General features: G+C 40.0%; 1 protein-coding gene across 1 annotated transcript in view; it reads right to left on the bottom strand.

Moving 5' to 3' along the window:
• LOC102194225 (matrix metalloproteinase-17-like) overlaps positions 1-20,665 on the bottom strand; it is a 92,149-nt gene that overhangs the window by 18,044 nt on the left and 53,440 nt on the right. The window contains exons 4-5 of the mRNA XM_005729268.2: positions 12,857-13,143; positions 69-245 (exon numbers count right to left, since the gene is read on the bottom strand). Coding sequence (XP_005729325.1) covers positions 69-245; positions 12,857-13,143 — 464 coding nt within the window. The remainder of the gene's footprint in view (positions 1-68; positions 246-12,856; positions 13,144-20,665) is intronic.

The raw sequence follows: 20,665 nt of genomic DNA, 5'->3' as shown, positions 1-20,665 counted from the left end.
CACACACACACACACACACACACACACACACACACACACACACACACACACGGGCGCCTTCTACATACCATAAAGCTGCCAAACTCTGACTTTGTCTTCATAGGGTAGATCATATTTTAGAGGGTCTCCAACAGGGCCCTGGTAGTACGGTCTCATGATGGACTCCATTGCAGAGGTGTGGACCAGACCGATGGCATGACCAAACTCATGGACTGCGACTGCAAACAGATCCATGCCGTGAGAGTCTGAAAGAGACAGAAAGGAGATTACACAAAAAATGAAAGTAAGCGCACTGTTAAAAGCCTCGTTTAGTGAAACATAAAGAAGAAAGAGCAAACCTCTTTAGAAATGCACTGTAAAGGTCAAAGGTCACTTATACACAACACAAGTAATGCTCTGTAAAATTGCTACTATTATGACTATAGTCCCTGTATTTCGTGCATGGTTATAGCCATTATTTAAATAATATACAAACCACATTTTTCTATATGTAAGAACTCGCTTTATCGTGCTCAAACTATTAGTTAATTTTTGTAACAGTTGACTAAAATAATAATAGACCACTCCAATTTGTTTTTCAAGTACATTTGTGGAAGGATTTACTGCTGCTTTGCATTTGATTTTATGACAAGATAATCAATTAATGTGTAATGTCACAGCTTGCAGATTGCTATAAAGAAGTAGTTCTAGGTCTTCAGCTGCAGACACTGATCATGTGTAAATGGATAATCTGCTTCTTCCTCCATGGCCAACAGACTGTTTTGATTGGTCACACATGTTCAATTAACATTAGCATTCAGTGACAGAGAAGGTGGCATGAAAGACTTTTTGGTAAATTGCTTTGGAGAGATCCACAGCGATGGTCGCCAATGTGACCTTTCTGCTATGGGTCTGCACCCTTAATTGACCCTTTTCTTTTTTTTTGTCCAACTTGTGGTGCAAATTGAGAGGCATGACAGACAGCTCAGGAAGCTCTGAGTGTTGCAGGTGTGTGGTATAGTGAGATAACTATGGTAATACTGCCTGAGTCCCTGGGCCGCCAATCAAAATCTTAGTGCGGAAAGACACCTAAAGAGGCTGCAGGCTATTAAAGCACCTTCCCTCCATCTTCAGCTAAAACATAAAAAGAAAAATCCTCCCAAACCCCTTGTCTGACTCTGTGAAGCAAGACAGAACCTGGGGCTTAGAGATTTAGATTTCCAAAAATATGAAGAGGTACCGTGTCAAACCAAGCTAGCTCAGAGTTCCTTGGTGGCTATGTGCGCAAGTCTGCATTCAGTAAACCATAGGTCGGCCACGGCCTGGGACACGCACTCGTGCTTACAGTATTCACCTGGGGTGGTCAGGAGGCAAATGCCAACTCTAATCTACAGAAGCACATGTTGCAGGTGAACAATAGGAAGGAAAGAAAGGGAGAGAGAGTGAGGGAGAAAGGGAGAACAGGGACTCAGAGCACAGTATGTACCATGTCATTGCATTTAAGGTCCACGTGAAGCAGACATAATAGACATAATGACTGAGGACAAAGTCAGAAAGGCAAGGATTGTGTGAATGCACCAAATTCTTTTAGAAAAGCAGAGACTGAGACACATGGAGAGAGAGAGAGAGAGAGAGAGAGAGAGAGAGAGAGAGAGAGAGAGTAGACTTCAGTATGGCTCTTCAGACTGTTACATTCTTAGGGATTCAATCTTTGTTCTTCCAGATTCACCACTGACCCATTAAGCAGCTTTTTTATCAGTCCAAATGCTTTCATGGCATGGAGCTGAGAATAAAAATTAATAGCTTCATTTGGTAGACCTTTCAACCCTCTCCTGACTGTCAGTTCTCCAGTCCACAAAGATGAGGATCACAGGACTCTGTTGCTTTGATCTTGGTCAAGAAGACCCATAAAAAACATCACAGCTCCTTAGTGGATGCCCTAAAGTCAGCCTATGTCAATAGCATGAATATCTATAATCAGTACTTCCTGCTGTCTTTGCAACTAGTCACAAATCCCTCACTCAAGATTTAGTAATTAAGCTAATTTTACTCTTTTAATGACCAAAAATAGCTTGTAATAACTCAATCATTGTCACTCATAGCATAAATACAACTATTTGTAACTGGACTATATGAATGCACATAGGAGACGTGTTTGCCACAAAACAGTATGCAGTTTTAGGGTTAGCATAAAATACTCAGTGCTATTCTAGCTGGGTTTACTTTGATACGATCCTCTTCCCATCTTTTGCTAATTTAAACACGGTGAAGCTTATGCATAAGTTTAGTAATGAAAACGTGTAATCACTCACTTGCCTGCTTTCCTGGTTGTTCGACTGCTAGTCTGTTCTTTACACCACTTCCACTTTCCCACACTGTCAAAGTCAATACCGACATCATTACTCTAGCCCAATCATCCTCTTGCCCGCCTTCAGCGAGCCAATCAGCCTCCAACAAGTGTGCTTTAAATCTCAGTGCTCTTCTGTCACTATGAAAAGAATAATCTTAGAGATTCATTAATTTCTGTATCACAATAAATGTTATCTTTAAATACAGTTGACAATGTTTCCCCTTAACTTATCCATTTTATTAAGTGTCAGGTCAGTCTTTAGAGTTCAAACTGATTAGTTACATCTGGAAGTTGGGTAAATACCCTGAAACAACTTATTTTTGGAAAAGAACTAACTCATGTGTTAGCTACCTGTAACCAGTTGTTAACATCAACACAAATATCTAATCAGCACACACACAACAGCTCGATGCATGTCGACATGCAGACACAGTCGAGATGACTTGCTGAAGTTCAAAGTGAACAAGGTGATTTAGGGAAGAAAGGCAATTTAAGTGACTTTGACTGTGGCATGGTTATTGGTGCCAGACGGGCTGGTCTGAATAGTTCAGAAAGTGCTGATCTACTGGGATTTTTCCACAGAGCCATTGTAAGGTTCACAAAAAAGAGAAAATATCCAGTGCATTGCAGCTCTCCAGATGAAAATGCCTCGTTGATGCCAGAGGTGACAGGACAATGGCCAGGTTGCTTTGAGCTGAAAGGCAACTCAAATAACAACTCATTACAACCAAAGAAGGACAAAGAGCATCTCTGGATGCATGACATGCTGAACCTTGCAGCAGATGGGCTACAGCAGAGGAAGACCACTGGGTGCCACTCCTGTTAGCTAAGAACTGGAAACTGAGGTTACATTTCTCACAGGCTTTAAAATGTTTTTTAAAACTGTCGTAATTATTGCTGTCACATTCAGATGGTAGGATCAGAATTTGGTGTAGACAAAGTAAAAGCGTGGCACACTTTGGACCAATAGAAGCAGTTGAGCGTTATTAAATGCTACAGCCTGCCTGAGTACTGTTGCTGACCATGTTCATCCCTTTATGACCACAGTGTATCCATTTCCTTGTGGGTGATAAAGTACCATGTCACAAAGCTGTTTTGTTGAAAATGAAAATGACTTTGCTGGAGCAAAATGCCCTCCACAGCTACCAGATCTCAATCCAATAGAGCATGTTAGAGATGTGAAGGAGAGATTTGCATGATGGATGTGCAGCTGACAAATCTGCAGCAACTTTGTGATGATATCATGTCAATATACACCAAAATCTCTGAGAAATGTTTCAATCTTGTTGAATCTGTGCCATGAAGAAAAGGGGCCCAAGCTGCTTCTACAAAGTGTACCTAACAAAGTAGCATATCTGTATATGCCCCTCCCCCCCTCAACGCTTCCGTCATTTCCATGTTTTGTTTTTGTTCTGTCAGTATGTTTTATTTCCCATCATTAAATTTCTAATATTGTGCTCCTAGGAAGTACAATCCTCTCTAAGGTTACTGACTTAATCACTAAAAAGGTTTTGCGAGGATGCACTTCATGCTCAGGACTTCCACACTGTCTGTAATGGTATTGGCTCACAGCCAAAATTCAGTCCACCCAGGCAAAATGCTACGCTTTCCCTTGTTTGGGCCACACCAGAAGAAAAAAATATCTCTCTAGCAGAGGTCAGAACGTTCTTCCAAATATCTGCTGCTCCTCAAGCTGACATCCATCACTGTAATCACACAGTGACATCACATTTAGCACAGAACACTGTAATCCCTTAATGACCTCCAATACGATCGGTGAGCCCCGAAAGCCCTGTCCACTGCTCCAGTTATTCAAACCGAGTTGTTAGTAACCAGACAAACTGAACACTCAGATAAGAGACACAACCACACGCAGAATGAAACTCTTTCTCGTGTGTTTTCCTTCTTTATATTGGTATGTTTTCTATGACACATTGAATTCTGATACAAATACATACAGTATATGAAGTGAAGCGGCTGCTTTAGAGAAGATTTTTAGTTATATTTTGTTGACTCTAAAGGAAAAAATAAATAGTGCAATACAATACTCCAGTGGACAAAGTTTATAATTGCTGAACTCTTTCACACCATCCCACTGTTACGTGTACCTGTTCTAACTTTATTGTTTGTTTATTGTCTGTGGAATTTGATCCTGTTTGTATTTCCCGGCACTGAATTGTTCCGCAGCATTGTTTGGTGGGTTTTTTCCATTTTCTTTTCAGTATTTTACTTCAGTAACATGTTATTGTTAACATACATCAGTCTGGAAATGTGGTTTGAAAACCAGGGCACAGATAAGGTACGCTGTAATGTAAAGAGCAGGTTTAAAGAAAAAAAACCCTTTAAATTGCAGTTTCAAATAATGCTCTATGAATGTAATAGCACAATGTAGCCGAGAGAGACTAGAGTTTGATATTTTCAATGATTCTTTCATGTTTTCTGTTCTCTTGGAGCTTGTAAAGTATACACTTCCCCTCCTCTCTGCTGCCAACAAAACAATAGGAGGACGGGTAAAATAAAGTGTAACGATCATTGGAAAAGACACAACAAAAATAGGGTAACATGCCCAATATGCCAACCATTCCTCATACAGAAACATAAACAGTACACAGAATGTGTGCATGTATTCCCAACACACAAACACACACACACAGAAAAAAAAATTGAATGTCATGAAAAATTCACCTGCCTAATGATGCTTTTGTTTTAGTCAGGGTAATCAGTTTGTAGAAGCAGATTGCTGGCTGAGTGATAATTAATACAAGCAATCTGCTGCCTGTCAAAGCAAAAACAGCACTTCCAGACCTCCGCTTATTTGATCTCACCGAGATTCCACCTCTCACGACTCGTAATGGATGCCAGAACCATCCATCTACACAGCAGGGGTGAACTGGCCTGTTAAATGTGGTGCTTAATTTCCACTATTCAGCAGCATCATACACATTAGGAATTGGCCTTAGCAGACCCAGATTTAGGGTCCCGCTGAGAACAATGCACCGGGAGATGGGGGAAAGGAATTAGCAAAGGCAATTACTCAGATACGGATTTGTCTGATAATGTTCATTTTTCTGAAGACAATTACATAGCTCCACAATCTGCTGAAGCGCCAACACTCATTTTTTACCTTGTGGGCTGACCTAACACGCTTAGATCTTCCCAAGGGATTATCACGCCTCTGAAAAAGTTGCTAAGAGCAACAATTTATGATTCTGATAGCTTTGCCTGTTGTCTTACAAGCAGACGGATATGTAGTTCAGCAGTGATACCGGCATCAGCTAAGCAATGCCTTGGAGACAAGCTAGGCAAGCTGATGACGCTAGAGCGGGATGCAAGATAGCAGCAAGGGGGAGACTGGCAGAGTGTGACGTGAAGAAATTAAGAGCTTTTTAATTAACTTTTTTCCCTGAGCCTCACAACACCAGCCTGACAGCTTCAATGTGTTAGAGAAGGCAATTTTAACAGCTAAACAAAACATTAAAATCTGGACGTGAGCTGAACTGTGCACCCAGCACCACAGAAGAAAAGAGAATTCATCGACTCTGACTTTCTTTGGGGAGCTGATTAGAGACATTCAGGAAGAGTTTCCTCTTTAGATGCTTAAAAAAAGTAGTTTGTTGCTTTACAGATGAAAAATCTTAATGCACTAGATGCAAAGTTTGCTCTTGAGGAAATGCATCACAGTGCAGGAAAAAGGCCATTTTCTGTACACATTAATCCTCTCTGAATTATTTATTACAGGCAAAAATCAACGGCATTCCCAACATTAGCACGTAAAATATATTGTAATGCATATTATATATATATATATATTTTTTTTTACTGTTAACACTATTATGCTTTTTAACCAAATGGATAGTTTTTTGGAGGCAGGTTATGAGTGAATTTGAGTCAAAAAGGTGAGGCCCCACTGCTGACCTCTCCTCCTCCTGTTAACCAAACCTACATCTACGCAGCTGCTGATGCCTCTGCCATCATTCCACACACACATTCAAACACACGCTCAAGCCACACTACCAGCATCGTCTGCTTGCCTTGCCATTGCAACAGCCTGGTGGGAGGTCTAATTGGAGCAGATTGAGCTGCTGTCCTGCAACATATGGTTCGCAGCCCTGACAGCAGAAAACAAAGGAGGGACATCCACACAGGTCCTGGCCCCATCACAGACTCACCAGCTGGGTTAGACAGCCTCACACACCAATCAAATCACCATCTAAAGCCTCCAGGCTGAGGTCAAAATGCATCCCGAGGGTGCTGAATCTTTTTGTTCTTCTTCTTTCTTGTGGACGACAGTTATGAGAATGAAAATATGTTAACCCAGCATTATGGGTGAAATAAAAAAACACTCCAGTATCTAAGTTCAGATTTATGATGTATACGATTCAGTTCGTGCTTTTATGCAAGTCTTGCCAATGAATACAGCTTAATAAATTTCATATGGAAGCACAGTTATAACCCTCGTTCTCCAAACAACTTTTACTCAGACTTCCAAAACATCACAATTTTAGCCTTTAGCATCAGTCGCAAGTGACCTGGGAAGAGTCATTATTCCCTAGCAACTGGTATTTGCCAGGGCGATGCCAACTGCTTTCTAGGCCTGTGTGGCCAGGGCCTTATTTCTTAATTCACAACTACTGCAGTTAGTATGGGTTTGTGGACCACACAATGTAATGTACTGTAATGTAATTCAGTGCAATTTTTTAAACAGTTTAAAATTTCCATTGTGAATGCTCAAAAAAAAAAAGCACTTTTGGACCAATGAGTATCTGAAGTTAGATACAATTTATCCACCATTATATAACAAGTCATCTGACAGGGGAAGGTACACACTGCTAATGTGATCATAAATGTGTGGACCAATTTTTGTGCTTAAATCAACAACTGCTTTCAGCTCCCTAATGGGTTCAGAGGTGCACATTTCATTATTTTTGACACTTATTATTCAGTCTAGAAGTTCACTCTCAGTATAAATGATGTCTAAACACACACTGAATTTTTGGACTCTCAAAAATCTGCCATGACATTTGGAGCTTCAGTACGGTTTCTTATTTGGTTTAATAATATACCAAACATAAGAGTATGTTTGCATTGTGTATCTTTGATGTTTAATGGAAAACCTGAACACAATGTAAATGAGCAAGAGGTTATTCATGGAACAATTACAAACAATACTATCTAAATTAGTCAAGCACTTTTTATTAGTGTTATTGATTATAAGTACAAAGTGATTATTTTTGTGCTTGCAGACTGCTTGTTCCCAGGCAACAGCCCATAGGAGATACCTGCATAGTGAAGCATCTTCACATAAAGTATTGGTTTGTCATGTGCATATAGTATAACTAACATTTTCTGTACAGTGCATTTCACAAGATAATGTATACATAACCCCGAGAAGCACACTGATCGCATCATTATCTCTATGCGGCAAAATCGCTCCTATTGTGAGGGCAGGTGCTTCATAAATTCTGTTTGCTTACACTATTTTGCTTCCAGCCTTGGAAGAGGTTTTCGTGTCAAAGTTTGTCATGAATTCATCTTTCATCCAGCAGATACTCTATTTGGGAATGCTGAGGGTAAGGTGATAAAAAGTTAGAATAGGTAGAGGCTGCCAAGTTGTGTGATTCTGTTTCTCCTGGAAGGGAAAAGGCTTCACTTGGAATTAGAGGAGGAATAATAGCATCCTCACACATCAAAAACTTTTGGCATTCTATCTATTGGCCTCAGGGACGTTTTAGCAGATGGTGGTATACGCAGCATGGCAGTAACAATTACTCTTCCCCTGCTGAGGAACTATTTGCAATTTTATTAGAAACAAAAGACTAAATACAGACATCAAATACCCACAAGGAGCAGATATAATTAGACAAATCAAAGTTAATTTGATTCCTAACATTTCGCTGGAACAAGTGAGGGAACACGAGTCTTCAATAACACAATTTGATGGGAGATAGATCTGTGACGAACTAAACTTTTTACCACCTGGAAACCGCATTTCATTTAAGGTGACTGACAAGACTGGTGGATAATTCTTTATGTCATCACAAACACTTATAGAATTGCAGAGACTACACGCCAAAACAAAGCTGACAATTCAACATGCACTACCACTTTACCCAGTAAGTGCGAGTTTGCAGGTGTGAAATAAGGTCATATTTGATTTTCTCATTAACTTCTTTTTTTCCTCAATCTTTACACAGCTACTTCCGTGTAACACTGTGCCTTCACCAGAAAGTATGCACTGGTTGCTCCCATTTATACTTTTTATTAAGTGAACTACATTCAGCATTGTCCCTGAAGGCATCCTGTATATACATAGACACAGCACTAAAGCTGGTGCAGTACAAATGCATTGCTGTCACTACATCGCCTGTGTAGACATTGTATAATAGTTTCTATGTCAAAACAGCCTGTTCTCATTCCTGCGATGTCAAATAATGCTGCTTTGTCAAAGCTGCTTGCGTGTTTCAGTTACGCACAACTTGTCCTTCGGCAGCCGTGCATGAGTCAATGGATTATGGCATTAGTAAAATAGATCTGTCAATCCCAGCTCGTCATTTTTCAACTTGAAGGGTTTCTGTTTTGAAAAAGCATGTTTTAACCCAAACAATAATCTTCCCCTTCATTAAATAAGTAGTGGTTTAAGTGTAGTAAACAAGTAAATGAAAAGAAATTAATCTGCAAGTGGAAAAAAGCAAAACTATGTGCAAAACGCAAAGCTCTAGATGGGATGGATCTGGTTGAGAAAACTGTGTCACACCTGCAGCTACCTGACTTTAGCGGTCTCTAAAACGCTACACTGAACAACAGACTTGTGTAACGAAGACACACGGGTGGCATTTGACAAAAAACCAGCATGTGATGCCCAAGGTAGCGAAAGTATTGGTCAAGAAGTTGAGAGCTTGTTTAAACCTAGACCATTACTAGATTAAGGGAATTTTTCCTCATCCCAAGACAATAGACACCAGTTGTGGTGAGTGACCATTGGAGAGTGCAACCAATTTCACCCAGCAGTGACGACTGGCAAAGAGGGTAGTGCATCAAACTGCCAAATGGCCATTGGTAAATAACCACAGCAGCCCATAATTTTCATGGAAGATGCTGACTTGTCTGCAAACATTTGCCAACTGCTCACCAAGAGGAACCAACAATCAGTATTTTGAGTTTTGTGAGTTGATTTGTGTTTAAGTTCTGTTTAATCCTTTGTCATATTGTTTCCCAGTGCTTCTGAGTTTACTTTTGCTTTTGTTCCTCATTAGATTATATAATATTTAGCTGTCATCTTTTGAGATCCCTGTTTCACCAGTCAAGTCCCTGTGTCTGTCTAGTCCCTCTGTGTTCTCTCTCCATGGCCTTTATTTAGTTCTGTCGAGTTTGCATGTCTTATTCCATGTCTCAGTGTTTGCTACTTCCTGCTTTATTTTGATAATCTTTTATTTTGGGTGTGTTATGTTCAGGCTTGCTTCCCTTATTTCATTAATTCAATTCAATTTAATTATACAGTCTCACATTAACATTTGCCTCAAGCCCCTTTATATTGTAAAGTAGAGAGTCTACAATGATAGGCATTAGTTAGATTCAGGCTACGTCCACACAAACACAGGTATTTTTGAAAGGCAACTTTTTCTGTGTGTTGGGTATGGAAGAGGATTAGGGCCACTGGGAAAAAAAGGGCATGTCTTTTTTTTCTTCTTTTCCAGAATTCTGAGAAAAAACTTACTTTAATCTTAGATTCTGAGATTAAAGTCAGAATTCTGATTTTTTTTCTCATAATTCTGACTTTTATCTCAGAATTTTGAGAAAAAAGTCAGAATTCTGACTTTTTTTCCTCAGAATTGTGGAAAAGATATTGATATTGAAGAATGATTCCACCTCACTGTCTGTCCACACGTAGGACTCATTTCCGTTTCTATGCGCCATCTTTGTTTACTCTTTCCCTCCCAGGCTTCTAGACTTCTGATTGGCGAACATTTCTACACGGTCAAGTCATTTTGGAGGATTGTGTGAAGCAATTGTGCCAAATATTTATCACATGTTTTCTACCCCCCCTTCTCATCAGTTTTTACTGTCCATTCATCTTTCATAAAGAAGGGACAGATGCAGGCATAGAGTAAAGGAGAGAGGAAGGTCATTTTAAGTTCAGTCATGCAGATGAAAGGACGAATAAAGAAAGCAAGTCAGAGAAAAGGAGAGTTAATGATTTATGCTGTCATTCGTGTGACCGTGCTGGGACAGTCCCTGCCTGATGATGCATTCAGTGGACTTGATTGCTCCATCCGCTTATTTCATCCAGATGAGAGGTCCTTTAATGCTTTCCCACTTGCCAACCTGATCTACTTTCTGTTTTTTTTCTTTTTCTCTTCTTTTCAAGCTAAGGACGTTGGACGTAAAATGAGGATGATGCTAAGTGACTGGCATGTTTAGGGAACTTGACCTTGTGGCGACTATTTTGAAAAAAATAGTACACACAAATATTTAATTTGTGAGGGGACACACACACACACACACACACACACACACACACACACACACACACACACACACACACACACACACACACACACACACACACACAGCATAGAGTCTGAGGTTTACACATATTCATAACACAACAAAGACACATATGGTTCAGCAAAAGTGCAACAAGAAGAAAGGTGAATGAATGAACATATGAGTGAATAATGAAAAAGTGAATGTAAGTGGTTTTGAGACAAAACACTGGGCGAGATTTTCCAGAGCTGTCTAAGAATGACGGATATCTCTAATATGAGCTCATTTATTTTTGATTGGCAAGGCTGATTGAATTCCATTCAGAGCCACTGTCAACATGTCCTCATTTCAAACTCCCACATCTCCCTTGGCGGGTAATCAAGCACTTTGAAAACTGTTTGATGAAAGAAATTTGGCCAGATCATTCAAGAGGACACTGCATAAACAAATCTATTAAACCACACAATTCAGAGCAAGAAACACACTGGATGAACATGTTTCACTGGCTAAATGTGTGGTGGTGACAGTATTAACACATCGGAAAACAGCTAATAATCAATGTGACTCAGGTTAATAATCCATTTTGATAATGACTTAAATAGGGAGTGAACTGAAACAGGACAAACAAACAAATAAATAATGATGAAACACGATATACAGCCAGTAAATAATAGAGTGCCATTTTCTTTTCCTTTGAACTGAGGTGAATGCAGAAGTGTCAGAGTTCAAACAGCCAGTAATAAGCAAATTAGTTTGATGTTGATTTCTAGAAGGTTTACAATAACCAGCAAATTGCTAATCAGTTTGGCAATTGTAAACAAGTGGCAACATCCAGAGCCCTGTACTACAATTTGATTTCAGTATACACAGGATGTCTTCTGCTATTTGGCTTCACTTACCCTAACATTGGCAATTAGGATAAGTGGTCACACAAAGCTGGTTATCAACTTGCTAAGTCAGTTGCTAAGTTTATTGGCAGGAGAGCAACTGTATAATATAGCGTTAAAAGGGTGCACTTTAAGCACCATGTTTGCTAAAACGGCTACTATGTTAATAAAGTTTAGCCTGTTTGAAGGAGAGTTTTAGTTGGTGCTCTTTCAGATGTAGCCTCAGTAGTGTTTAATGGTGTGAGAGCAATGATTAAATATAGACTTCAAATGTTGGGTTAATCTACAGCAACTTGAATATAGGTATCTTGCTTTATGATCATATATTAATGCATATAGGACAACAAAATATCTGTAAAATTGTTTTCTGCCCACAGAATAAATAAATATTGGAGTAAGGTTGTGTGTAAGAATCTATATTTAATAATGATGGTTATCGGGGGAACAAAGAGACATTAAAAACTCTACTGTGCAGAGAGATCCGTGTGGTCTTCCAGGAATTGTGACCTTGTTTTCCAGATAATTGATTGGTCAGTAGGTTCATAGTAAGAAGTGATCCACCTACGTAGTAGAGATTACATAGCGCTATCCCTCAAACTACTCAGATAACATGAAATCAAGGAAATAGAAAGTGGCAAGAATACCTCATACTGCCACTTACCCAGTGCTTTGTGTTAACCCCTTACAGAAGAAATAAAAACATTTAGGCCTGGTACAAAAACTGTTTTTTGACATCAAAGTAATTCCACAGTTTGGAACCTGCAAACACTGGTCACCTATGTTTGGCAGTCAAGCTCTTGTAATAACCAGCAGAGATCGAATAACCAATGAAAGTAGACACCCAGGCACTGAAGGGGCCCTTGACGTACAGTACTTTGGCAATTTAAAGTAATGAGCAAGAGTACGATTTTAAAAATCAATAAAGTATTTAACAGGCAGGCAATGCAAACTGAATAGATAGATTTTTTAAAAAAATGATCTATAAGTAATGAATTGTTTGCCTGAAAAGCCCCTTTTTAAATTCAAACATTAAACTAATTTTGAACATTAAAAAAGGAAATTAAAGTGTCTTATTTTGTGTTGCTGGCACCAAATAGTTTATAAATATAGCAGATGCCGCAATTTAAAATAGATAGCATACTGCAACTTCACTTACCTGGAGATCTGAAGGTCCAGGCTTCGTCATCATCAAAGTGTGTATCTCCAGCCGTAAACCTCTCTCCAGGGAAAAATGCATGTGCCACTGTGCCCCCCGGCCCATCAAAGGGGTATCCATCATTGTGGTCAGCCTTGGTGAAGTCGATCTGAATGTCTGCATTACTTCCAGCCACCTCGTGAAAGTTAAGTGGTGCAATGTCGCTCCAGACCTTCAAGGCGTAGTACATGAGGGCTCGAACAGTGTCCCTGCCCAATAAGGCAGAATCCTTAGGGAAAGTCCGCACTCTGAGAGAGAGAGAGAGAGAAAGTGGAGAAAAGAAGTATATCAAATATAATGAAGGAGAGGGAGAAGAACTGTGTGAAAAAGGAGTTGAGGTGACTAATGAAGAAAATGGATGGGATGCTGACAAAAAAAGTTGATAATGGACAGGGTAACTGTGAGAAGGAAAAGACTAGAACTAGCCACAGCTATGTATATACTGATACAAGGGTGGATCCTCATTGGTACAAGTCATGCCTGTGAGCTAAAAGGTCAACCTTTTATTACTCTTGGGTGTTCATGACATATAGATGGGAGAGCCCTAATTAGGTAATCTCACCCACATTTCTAGCTTTACACACAGTAACCTGCCCACCAGCTGTTCAAACCTTCAGTTTATGAGGGTCTACCAATCAAAACAAAGCTGCCTTTAAGGGAAAAGTGAGGTTGTTTCACTGGCTCCACTGAAATGCTGCATTGAGCTGTGACTCATAAAAAGCTACTCTAATGGAGTTCAGCATAAAAATACAAAACTAGAAACTAGCATAATAGGCCCCTTTTGAATTAAAACTAACAATCTTGTTTGAGATGGTATCCTCAGAAGTAAAATGAATAAAGGACTGGTGAGTAGGTGATTAAGCACACGAGGAAAATTCGAAAAAGGAAAAAGAAGCACAAGATGTAGGGAGCTCTGGACTGCCTAAGAGCATGAAGATCGACTAAATAATGTCTGCCACCTGCACAAAAAATCCTGATTCTGTGATTTCACTGGAGTGCGTGTGTGTGTGTGTTTTAAACTTAAAAAATAAATAAATATATATATCATGGTTAGATGCTGCTGCCACTTATTACGTCCCAATATCTGGAGAATACAATGTGCATTCGCGACATTGGCATCAGCTGTTGGGAACACCTTACAAGCCTTACCCTGTTCTTACATTTCTCTATTCTTCATTTACCAATCAGTATAACATCTCTGAAGTCATTCCTTTCTGATAGCTACAGTAGAAACAGCACAGAAATGAACAGAAAACCACTCAAATGTCAAACTAAGTTTGCCCACCTCCTCTCCACCCATTTCCCATTTCCCCTTTCCTCTTCATTCTCTCATTGTCTCTACAATCTCTTTTCTTTTCTTTCCATCCATCAGCCTTCGCCCCCTCCTTCATCTCTGCTTCTACATGATGCACTTACCCTCTTTGTCCCTACAAGCACACTTTGTCTAAATACAAGAAGCCATTTTGCCATTGCAGGCTGCTCTAGGAAATTTAATCAGCGTGTGATACTGACAGAGTATAAGAAGAGTGAATGCCACCTTATCCTCCCATTACAACTAGCTTCAGGCTAGTATCATGGATAAGTAAAGGAATAACATGCCAATACATTATTTATTTATTTATTTATTTTTATTGGTGTGTGTGTTACTGCTGCATGTATTTTCTCTTACATCATTGTGGAGAAATTATGGCACATTCCTGTTACCATCCTAGACGCCCACAGCTTATGCACAGCTCTGTTAAGGTCCCGCCACAACATTTCAATCAGCACGGTGGTGCAGTGGTTAGTACAGCAAGAAGGTCCTGAGTTCAATTCCACTATCGGGCCAGGGTCTTTCTGTGTAGAGTTTGCGTGGCTTCTCTTTGAGTACCCCGACTTCCTCCCACAATCCAAAGACATGCAATTAGTGGGGTTAGGTTAATCGGCGATTCTAAATTGCCTATAGTTATGAATGTGAGTGCGAATGGTTGTCTATCTCTATGTGTTAACCCTGCAACAGACTTGTTGACCTGTCCAGGCTGTACCCTGCCTCTTGCCCTAAGACAGCTGGGATAGGCTCTAGCCCCCCCGCGACCCTGAATTGGATAAGTGGACTTTCTGTTGTAGATTTGCTGCTGTCCTTGGAACCCAGTTGAAGCTAAATTTTAGCTGTCAGGCAGATTGCCTTACATTTAACTCTTTAATACTTTGCACGACCATGAGCTACTCTGTATACAAAGTCAAGAGGTCCTGTGGCTGTAAAACTCCAAATCATCATCCCTTCAGAGTCCATGTGCTTTTTTGTGTGTGTTTGTTTTTGTTGGTTTTTTTTTTCAGAGAAGAGGTTTTCTGTTGGCAAAAATTCGAAACAGGCCATAGAACAGCTCATGATCCAAAGCATACCACATCGTCTATAAAACACAGTGGAGGCAGACAATGGCTTGGGCATAAACATGTTATTGATTTCATTGACAGCGTTTATTGATGATGTGACACAGGACAGAAGCAGTAGTCAGTCACCTGATCTTAACTCAATTGAGCATGCATTTCACTTGAAGACTAAACTTCGGACACGAAGGCCCACAAACAACAGCAACTGAAAGCCGCTGAAGTAAAGGCCTGGCAGAGCATTAAAAAGGAGGAAACCCAGCATCTGGTGATGTCCATGAGTTCAAGACTTCAGGCTGTCATGGTCAGCAAAGGGTTTTCTGTCATGGTCCCTGTGCCTGCCCAGCCAGCCCAGTGTGGACACAAATGTTTTTGGTCTGTTTTTTCCATCCCCTCTCTTGCTCGCCTCGGTTCCTCTCTCCTGTCTCTCTGTCCTCAGATTGAGCTCCCGCCTGTGGCCCACACACCTGCAGCTGATCACCTGTGATTCCACATTTGTTTGCCATCTCTTCTTAAGGCAGGGGCACTGAGCTGTACGTCGCTGGAATATTGAGGCACTCTAGTTAGTATTGCCCGGTTCTGCAGAATGCAGTCGTTTCTTGTGCTTGCTTTGGAGTAACCCTCGTCTCTGTGAATAGGTTTCCCGGGTCTATCTCGTACCGTGACCCCTGGACCCCTGAGCGTGAGAGGAACTGCCTGGTGTGTAGGGATGGGTACCGGTATCATGATGGCACCGGTTCTGACATAAACGGTAGTAACCAGACCGAAAAGCAGCGCACATTTTGGTGCTTTATTTCGGTGCTTTTTTTTCCTGAGCTGTGACGACTTTAGATTCTTGCCAATCATTTTAGATTTCCGAGGATAGTAGGCGGGGCCAGGTACGTACGTTCTTGTAGAGCAGAGCTACAGATTAAAAATGCCCAAGGCAAAGCGGTCAAAAGTCTGGCTGTACTTCACAGCAAAATATGCAAACTCAGCAGCAACAAGTGCTTAAAGCCGCTCTTCTCTGCGTGAGTAGCTTAATATTGTTGTTGAGTAGGCTAACCACGTTATTACATTAATGCATGTAAGGTGAACTAGCAAACATCATCATAGCTACATGCGGCTGTCTTCTTGTTTGATGGCAGATGCTCCCTTCACCCTGGCCAAAAAGGCTAAAATGACCAAAGAAAAAGTGGAAAACAGCTAAACATGAGAGGTTTAGGACAAAGTTTGTGTTTATTAATTTATTTATTTTTTTCCCATTGTTTAAGCACTGCTTCCAGCCAAGAGTGATACCATATCTGCCCTATAGCTGCAGAAAAGGCTAACATTGTTATCTTTTTACAAAAAACAGCTGAACATGAGAGGTTTTTGGACCAATTGTCTGTTCTCCATTCTTTAAGCACCGGTTTGAGCACCGTTTAAGCACCGGCACCGTTTCAAAAGTACCGGTTTGGCACCGGTATTGGATAAAACCTAAACGATACCCATCCCTACTGGTGTGGAGTTGGTGTTGACAAGGAGCGGAGCGAATGTGAAGCCTTTGTGTTTCCCAGACCCTGTGGACTTTGAACCACAGTGTTTATAGGGCACCCGGTGTGGAGAAATAAAGAACTGTTTAAATCGCATCTCTCAGTCTGTGTATTAAAAAAGAACATTTTATTTTCAGTTATTTAATTTGTCGAATTACTTTTGAGCCCCTGAAATTTAAGGGATTGTTTAAAAAGGAAAAAAATGCCTTAGTTCCTCACATTTTTATGCAATCTTTTTGTTCAAACCACTGAATTAAAGCTAAAAGTCTGCGCTTCAACTGCATCTGAGTTGTTTCATTTAAAATTGGGGGAGAAAAAAAGTAAAATTAGAAAAAATATTTAAACACCTAACTGTATTATTTTAGATAGACCTCTTGAATAGTTTTATATAATAAAGTCCCAGTTTTCCATGCTGGGAATTTCCTTGAGGCAGGTATGACATGTTACAGAAGACAATTTGAAAATGCAGATAGGCACACATCGTCGTGTGAGACAAGCTCTGGGTAACACAACTTTTACACGTACCTGCGCCAAAGCAAAAATGACCATCTGTCAGACCACCTGCATTGCATTCATTTGTGCTGCAATTTACATGAAAGAGGAAACAGAACCCATAAAAAGGCAAATGTGGGTAAATATAAACCATGCCGGGGAAGTTGAAGGTGAACACCTTTAGAGTGAGCTGAACTTCAGCGGAGCTGTGGCTTTTCATTAAATCCTGGATAAACTGGCTTACAAATTAATTCTCCTTTACTCAAGGGACACCACACTGTTTTTCTGTTTGGATGATGTTTTAATCCACTTATAAAAAAAATCTCCACCACAGATTTAAGAAAATAGGCTCAACTGGTCCTATGAGGCATGAAATTAAAATTGCTTCTACATCACATACTATAGATTTGATCAACACGAAATGTCCACACAGGCAAGAGATAGGCAGGTGACAGGGTGCACAGCGAGGGAACCTACTTTACTGGCATTATGAGGGGAAAAAAAAGATTTAATTAAAATCAAAGCATTAGTCAGTTTGTTTAAGCTATATACTTATACTCTAGTTTTTCTTTTAATTTATTTCTGACAAAGTGGTTGCTCAAGAAAATGTCCGTCCAGACCAGCCTTGCTGTTAGTGCCAGTTATCTGGGCTGCTGCACATAAAGGCTTAAATCTACAGGATTACAACTGTTCTTTTTCAGAATCTCAGTGTGTTACTTGCCCCTCTTGGCCTCGTCTGCCCTTTATGCTGCAAAAATCTAGCTCCACAACAAAACCCTTGGTATGTATGAACAGCTTAGACAAGCTGATCCAGTTATCGGCCTGCCAAACTCACAATGTGACAATCACTGTAAACATTTAGGTCACAAATAAATTCAGAGATGGAGCTTCTGTCACTACAAACAATTCTAAGAAAGAAAAAAAAACCCCTCTATTGTCATTCCCATCTCTTCTTTTGTTGAATTTGTCACCTTAAAAGCCAAATCTCCTGTCAAGCAAACCTTCTGTTTGACATTTGTTTCAGTTCATACTTGAATTCTTTATGATTAAGGACTTGCTGATCGATGATGACTCATTCCTCCGACTGAATCGTTTCCCCTTTGTTTTGCTATTCAAGAACGGATGAAGAACAGTGGTTCATTATGATCATTTTTAAAAGTTCATTCGTTTTTCTTGTTTTTCTTTTCTCTACATTCTGGGAGCTCCCGGGGCAGTTTGTTCTGGCAAGTCCTTCGTAGCCACACTTTTCTAGTGATAATGGGCTTCTGGCATATGGCATTTTCTCACATTTAGTGATTTCAACAGCTTTGTTTACTGTCCATTTCAAGTATATCTCAGTCTCATTCAGCCTTGCTTTTAAATTCTGTAATTGCTACACCAAATAAAAGGCCTGCGGTGCTCTGAGCCCTGTGAATTAGAAAGACACATACTGTTTGTCCTCTTGTCTGAGCACCGAGGCTGCTGTGTGAATTCCTGCCAAACCTGACAGCTTATCACAGAAGTTTGAACGTTAATACATACCCTCTACAAACAAAGTTGTAATTCAGGTGAGCAATGCTGACTAGCAGCGTGTTTGCCAATGTGCAATGGGAGTCGGACAAAGACACTGCTCTTGTCTCCAAAAGTAAAACGTGTGCTTGTGGACTAAACTTTGTTAAGCATTAAACAACTTAAAAATACAATTCTACATTTTGTTTTTAGTAATTTCACAAAGTGACAAACTATTTTATTTCAGAAGTACACACTGTCCAATCTTCAAACAAAAGATACGATAGTGAACAGGATGAAGGGAGGGAGTGGATAGATGATCATCATCATCATAAGAAAAAACAGACACAAACTATAAGGGAGAGTGAGCAAAAGGGAGCATAACAAGCAAAAACACAGCAACTCTCCTATTACAGAAATATTTCTGACAACTCCCTGTGGCTTCATCTTCCACAGTTCTAACTTTAGTCAGAGTCAAGCAGCCTATTCTCTATGAGAATGACGAGTTCCTTATGTTTCAGCGTTTCTCGGGGCTACTACACTCAGAGGGATCAGTGATCACATAGACACATTTCCATCTCTGACAGAGATGTCTCCTTTCCTCATCCACCAAAAAATGTTCCTCACTACAAAAGCTTTTTAAAAGCTGCTTCTGTTGCAGGCTTGTAAGGCAGCACGGAGGTGCACGAGAGAGGGAGCGTGCATGAAAGAGAGCGAAAGGGAGGAAGCAGATTAGATACTATCCTCTTAATGCCGGCGATACATGGGTGTGAACTGAGGAGTAGAAAATTAGAGGTTTGAGGATGTTTCTTTTCTTTAGCTGGCAGTTACACCAACTTAGCACAAAATAATGAAGTCGTCACTGATAAATGGAAATATTTGAGAAAAAAATGGTTCATGTTAATGTCTTTGTAATCTTGCAAAAATGACATTTACATTAACTGAGAACTGATGGTGAAATGCGAGTTCTGCACAGAGCAGACGCAAGCTCCACAACTGGCCCCACACCCTGCAAAATTAAACCCATTTTTAAATTATTTCCCTTTGAGGAACTGGCTAGTTCCTCAAAGCATTCAGAGAATAATGATGATAATCAATGAACCAAATTTAAATAAGGTAATCTTCCCTGGCATGTTCATACTACAGATGTCATGCTGCCAGACATTTAGTAGCTGGTCACAGTACACAGTAGACTTACATGGTTCTTCATATCCAATTCAATACCAAAACAAAATGATCATCCCATGTACTCAAACATAAACTCCTTTATTAAAAACTCATTGACATGATGGTAAGACAATTACTATAGTTGTTAACATTATATTTAGTTGAAAAGACAGAGTGAAATTTTAATGATTATGACTGGAAACATTTTATCCAATGGTTAAAATGTTGATTTCACAACGGCAGTGCCAGCTGTAGCAAACATTGGAGGATAACGTGAGAAGGAAAATATTTTGAATGTTGTTTCTGAGAACGGATACTTAGTCAACTTGAATTCTTTAAACACATCTGGATGGTGGTCTTCTAAGTGCTTCACTAAATTGGAATATTTTTCTCAGTTAGTCCAAGAAACGCAGTAACATCATTTGTACATTGCCTTTTGCAAATCAATTTTCACACCCTAGTTACCCCCACCTCAAATGCAAAATACTTCCATATCCAACTCTGGCTTTCTTATCAGCTGTACTAGCCGCCATCTTCCAGATGTAGTTTGTGCTGCGCCATTTGTTGTTTTTCTTTGTACAACGTTAGATTAGAGTACGTATGTTCACATTTTGGACAGAGAGGACAGATGGTTTGAAAGAGGAGTGAAAGAAGCCATCTATGTCCACTGTGAGCGACCATCTTTGAACAGAGGCGGGGGTTTACGACACCAACTCTCTGCCATCTATAATCCAGTTTTGAG

This window comes from Pundamilia nyererei, unplaced genomic scaffold (assembly GCF_000239375.1).
Source record: "Pundamilia nyererei isolate P.nyererei 1_Seehausen unplaced genomic scaffold, PunNye1.0 scaffold00032, whole genome shotgun sequence".
Lineage (NCBI taxonomy): Eukaryota > Metazoa > Chordata > Actinopteri > Cichliformes > Cichlidae > Pundamilia > Pundamilia nyererei.
The sequence above is the reverse complement of the archived record's forward strand: the minus strand, read 5'-3'. Positions and strand labels throughout refer to the sequence as shown.